The sequence below is a fragment of the Anopheles aquasalis genome, chromosome 3 (assembly GCF_943734665.1).
Source record: "Anopheles aquasalis chromosome 3, idAnoAquaMG_Q_19, whole genome shotgun sequence".
NCBI lineage: Eukaryota > Metazoa > Arthropoda > Insecta > Diptera > Culicidae > Anopheles > Anopheles aquasalis.
This window is the reverse complement of record NC_064878.1, coordinates 52,837,850-52,843,548: the sequence shown is the minus strand read 5'-3', so window position 1 is coordinate 52,843,548 and position 5,699 is coordinate 52,837,850. Positions and strand designations below refer to the sequence as shown.

General features: G+C 52.1%; 1 protein-coding gene across 1 annotated transcript in view; it reads left to right on the top strand.

Moving 5' to 3' along the window:
• Nucleotides 1–4,355, top strand: part of LOC126577372 (uncharacterized) — an 8,093-nt gene extending 3,738 nt beyond the window's left edge. Inside the window, exon 1 of the mRNA XM_050238939.1 lies at nucleotides 1–4,355. This exon is cut by the window's left edge and continues 3,738 nt beyond it. Coding sequence (XP_050094896.1) covers nucleotides 1–702 — 702 coding nt within the window. The 3' untranslated portion in view covers nucleotides 703–4,355.
• The last annotated feature ends 1,344 nt before the right edge of the window (nucleotides 4,356–5,699 follow it).

Sequence of the window (5,699 nt, the reverse complement as noted above, 5' to 3'; positions counted from 1 at the left end):
TGTGGTGAGATGTCACGGCGTACGTCGGCTTGCTCATCGGCCGCCACGGACTCACTGTCACGGCGGACGTCCAACTGTTCCGAGGCACCGTCACGCCGCACGTCCAACTGTTCGGACATTTGCACGTGCAATGCACGCCGCATCTCGCAGTGTTCGAGTGATCTGATATTCCGCCGGATGTCCCAGTGTTCGAATGATCCTACTCGCAAGTACTCGGTTGGATCGAACTATGACCGTAAGTACGCCAACTCTCCGGAACTACTCCAGCAGCAGCAACAGCAGCAGCAGCAGCAGCAAGGACATCTTCTGCAGCGTCGCATCTCGATGGACTCGAACGGGACTGGGTTCGATCGGAAGTACTCAACCGGATCGATCACGGGCTACCACACCGACAGTCCCAACATTTCACCGCGCAAATACTCGTCCGGATTTGATCCGTTGCGCAAACTATCGAGCGGTTCCGATCAGTACTACAACGGGCGCCGTATCTCGACCGATTCGGGGTACGATCGACGGATTTCGGTCGGTTCCGAGTGTGGTTCGGCACCGCGATCCCGTGCTGGGAGCATCCTCTGCAGTCAGCACGGAACGGCGACCGTGCCCGGAACGGGTGAAACCGTCGTGCGCACACCGATCGGTCCGGATGGTAGCAAGGGATTCGGTACGCGCACTCGTCGCGTTGGAGTTGTGCTGCCAGCTTAAACCCGTCCCGGTGTTCAGTGTCTCAGCTTCTCCCAGTTTCCAATCCCTCTCTCTCTCCCCTCAAGATATGTGGTATGCAGATACACCCTCCCATCTCACGCCTACACGCCTGCACTCCACACCCCCTTTCGAGTGCTCAGTGCCTGATCAGAACGCCATCGCTGAAGTTGATGACTTTCACTTGCGTGTGGCTGGCTGGCTGGCTGGCTGGCCTAGATTCCCGCACAGCAGTGCGTGTGGCGGCGGTTACTGATCTCACTGGATCTCCCTCACATTTTTATCTCTCTCTCTCTCGCTCGCTCACTTGTTGCGCAAGTCGTGTGCTTGGTAGAACGAACGCCTGGTAGCGAGACAGTCTGTCTGCCACCTCTGCGCGTCCACTACCCTGGTCCACTCGGTGATCCTCACGTGCTGGCGGCCATGCCACACTGATCACGTTTATGCGATCACTTTGCGATCACTTTTGTGAGAGGCACAAGCACGGGAGAGAGAGAGAGAGAGAGAGACTGTGCTGGGAGTGAGTGAAGCAGAAAGATTTCATTGAACCTACGGTAAGACCGATCACCACCAGCTGATGATCATGGAGCTGGTGTTGGTGTGTGTCTGGCTGGCGTCACTTCAAACTCACCCTGTGACCGCTTCACACCTCCCCATTCCTCTCCTCTTTTTGTTTTCTTCTTTTCATTGCGGGCTTCGCGTTAAAAACGCGCACTAATCTGCTTGCGCACCGCTACTGATAGACACATAAGAGCAACACAGACGTCGCGCTCGCGCTTGCCGGCATCCTAGTATTTATTTGTCGTCCCAGCATCCCCCTAAAAATACACATCCCCTCACGGGTTTGAACTTTTGGCGACTCAAGGTGTGACCTTGCGTCGCGTGACTACGGTTCGTGTTCGGACAAAAAAAAGGTGTTCTACAGCCCCGAGCTGTGCTGCGTGATTGAGAGATCGTAATATAGACTGGTTAAGAGTTCGGTTTTAGTTTCGTTTACAAGAAGGGAAGTTTGTACGGAGAGAGGGGCGAGGGAGAGGTAGAAGAGAAGTTTTGTGTTTTGTTTTTATACATAAGAGATAGGATGTAGCTACGAAAAGCAGTACTTAAGGACACTTTGGACGACATCTGGTGTTGAAGTGGATGGAAAGGGGTGCAGGATGAGGATCAGCTTACACGACGAAGCCAGGAGTAACAATGAAGGAGAGGCACAGCGAGAGAATGAGATACCGACGGTTGCAACCCCTACAGACCTTGACCTAGTTGGGCGTTTGCTGCGTGTTTTTTCGGCTCCCAGTCCAGCCAAACCTGTCCCAAAACCTGTTGGACAACTCCCCAACGGCTCTGTACGCTGACTGAACGATCGCGTGCTCCAGACTCCCGAGAGTTTGTTGAGACCATTGTTGTAGGCCACCAAAAACCCGCAACTGCACGCCAATTGGAACCAATCCGCGCCAATTGCATTGCATGCGCCAGGCGATTAGGCGAAAGGCGAAAGCATGAACCTGCGCAGCATTAGTTACGGGCGCCTGGGCATCGGATTGCAAATCCCACTCCATGCCGTTCCGTTCCGTTCCGTTCCCGTTCGAAAATCGTTCCGGTAGACTTAATTTCCGGAGTCGAAAGGTGGATAGCAGCAGCAGCAGCAGCAGCAGCAGCAGTGGCCAATGTTCCGGTAGCGATCGCTGACTAAGGCGAGCTGCTAAGGTTTGCTGGTGCGACTAAAGCACGCCAGCCGGCTATATGGCCAACGGCTCTAGACGTGAAGTGAAAACTAGTAACTCGTACACGGTGGCGCGGGTTGATGAGGGTCTTTGGCTTGTTACAATTTCACCGTGCACCGTGGTGGCGGTGGCGAAGAAATTGGCAAAACACGCGCCCTCGGTCATGTTCCGGTACTCGGTGTGTTGTTGTTGTTGCGCGGTTAGGTTGTGTAACGCTCGTTGTCTTACCCTTTAGACAGGCGGCGCCACCACCAGCCAGAAAAGGTCCACAACAAATGTTTGTGATAGCGCGGCCGTAGGCACGACTCATTAGCGGTGAGGAAGATTCGTGCCGGTTTTGGGGGCCAACTTCTTTGGCAGCTAATTGGCGCCGTTCCTTGCTGGGCCTTGCAGGGCCTGGCCTTTTTCCGTGGTTTCTCGTGGCTGATGCCAGATGCGCGTGTACTCCCGCATGTTGCACGAAAGCACGGCACGGCATGGCATGGCATGGCACGGTATGGAAACCGGAAGCACGGGCTGATCCTCATCCATCGCTCACAATCCATCCATCACCGGAAGCCGCCACAGTGCAGCTGTGAGCGCGATCAATGGTGGTTTAGTGGTAAGCAAACGTGTCTTAGCTCTTAAGATGGCCCCGATTAGGCCCAGAAGAAGGAGAAGGAGAAGGCCAAAACATTCGTGCTGTTGCAGTGTTAGGCATTAACGTTTAAAAGTGGCTGCTATGACAGTTAGTTTAGTATCTACTACTCGTTCCCCCGCACAGATATATTACACACAATCTCCTCTCTCCCTTGTTTTTGTGTGTTTCTCTTTCTCGCGTATGATATGATAATTGTACACACTTAAACACACACAGCCGCATACAATATTATTCCGCTTCCTGTTTCTGCTGCTTTCCCCCAGCTCACAACTTAATGTCCTTGTAATGTAGTAACAGGGAGTGAAGAACAGGCGTTTGTATCACTAGTGATGTGGATTTAGGTTTACACGAGTAGCCTTGTACATTCTCGGGATCTGCGTTCCCAAATCCGATCGATTACAGACCGTAACACAACCGGAACAAACAAACACAGCAAAGCTGGGCAGGATGCAACATATAGAACATAGGACACTTCGCTGTGCGTCAACGTTTCTTCGACCGTTTGGCAGAGAAAGCTGCACGCGAGGTTGTCACCCAATAGTGCATAAATAACTTCAAGTAAAAAAACCTCGAACAGCCGAACTCCCCGATACCCGATAGACGACCGCGACTGCAATAGTCGGTGGTCAATGGATTAGCCTCAGATAGTAAGCAAAACCCAGGGGACAGGAATTAGCAGCAGCAGCAGCAGCAGCTACTACTACTGCTGTTGCTGCGGTAGATTATTAATTATATTAATTAGGTGGATATCCATTTAAAAATCCTCTCTCCTGCATCACCTTCCCTGCTCCTTTATTCCTTTTCCTTGATATGATTTTTTTTGTTATTTTTTGTTTTGTTGTTAACACACATCGCACGTCAAATACGTTAAGTAGCTATGAAACAGGCAGCAAGAATGTGACCGTTTGAAGTTAAGGAAGAACAAGAAGGCTTGCTATCGCTCAGGCTTGTCTCGATATTTCGGGAATACGCGGGGCAAGCGCCAACGGGAACGCCAGAGCAGGAGGCAGAGGGCGTTTCCAGTGTGGTGCCGTCGCGTGGACACAGCCATCTTTCCCCCCCTTCGAATCCTCTCGTCTCCCGAAGATCGGACGGCCTGTGGATGGCATAGCGAGACGAGTGGCAATAACGCATATTACTTTGACTAGTTTTTAAGATTGATCGTTCTTCGTGCGCAGACGACAGTCGACGTCAGGATGATGATGATGATGAGGAGTTGTGATGTCACGCGCGAAAAGAGGGATGGACGCTTAGATGCTTAAGCAACCTTTGTGTAATAATGGATACAGCAGCAAATGCGCAGAAATACAGGACAGAAAGTATTTTATATATTTAAAAACCTATACAGAAATTGAAGCGTCGGGGGCTGTTGGCTATTTAATTCCATTTGCTGGACACATCCGAATGACATTTCATTAGACAGGTTGGATTTGATCACGCGAGAATAAAATTGGAAACAGAAAATCTTCTGGGCGGTAAGTATGGGCCCGTCATTTGTGTCCGGCCTCCGGCGTGTGTCCTCTGGCTGATGCGTTAATCCCTCTAATTCAATAAATATCTCCAAATCCCATTTGGCCAAAGCGGCACCGGACCGCGCGTACTAGCGTACCGGGATCGTAAATCACTCACGCGATCGCGAGAATATAGCTAGAGGTAAACCTCCTCTAGCAATAGATCCCATGACCTACATTCGGTACGATCTGCCAACTGAGCGGTGCGGATGACGAAGTCTCGACGGCGCGAGACCAAGGCGCGCCCAAGTATCGTCCTTCGGCCACTTCGTCGACACAGGGCTCGAGACTCGACTCGACGGCTCTACCTCTCAAAGTTCTCAAAATAGCTCGTCATCGTTCTACACCCAAGCTGCACGTATAAGTGTGCGTCTGTCACACGAAATGTCATCATTACGGTGGATCACCCATTCCGCCCGGGTGACCGGGTGTGATCCGGGTGTGATCGAGAGGAAAGAAAGGAAAGCAACGACCAGGACCTTGATCTCGCTTATCGCTCATCGCTGGCATACGACATGGATGGGACAAAGGCAAAGGATCTCCCCGTTGAGCTGTCGATGGGGAATGGGGTAGGGTTTGGGGCCCGCTCTTGACGCCGATGACGACGAAATTTATGACGGATGATGACCTTCGCTCGTCACGCCCTACGTCGGCGGCGGTGTCCGTGCCGGTTGCGGCTCACCATCGGAGGCAGATGGTGGGCGGGGAAATAGTACTCATCAGTGGAAGGTGCTTCTTAAATAAACCTTGCGAACCTTGCGGCCACACCAGCAGAGGGGAGTCGTAACTGCAGGGTGGTCTAGAGTCGTGCGAGAATATGGCCCTTAGTCAGTCTAGAGGCCGGTACACCTTCGGCATCTTGAAAGGATAAAGGGTATCGACGAGGAGAATTTCCGTTAATGGGACGCTCAATATCACCGGCACCTCGCCGCTCGTTCTCGGTGCACGTTCACGTTTGATCCGTCTTCCGTACTGCTTCCGTAACTGGAACCCAGTGTGCCCATTGTTGTCCTCCGGTAGCCTCCGGAGAGGGCAGCTCGCAACAAAATAAAATGGTATAGCCATGCTTCATGACTATATTTGGCACTGGACCTTCACCGTAGTAGAGAGCGAACAGTCGGAGCGGTT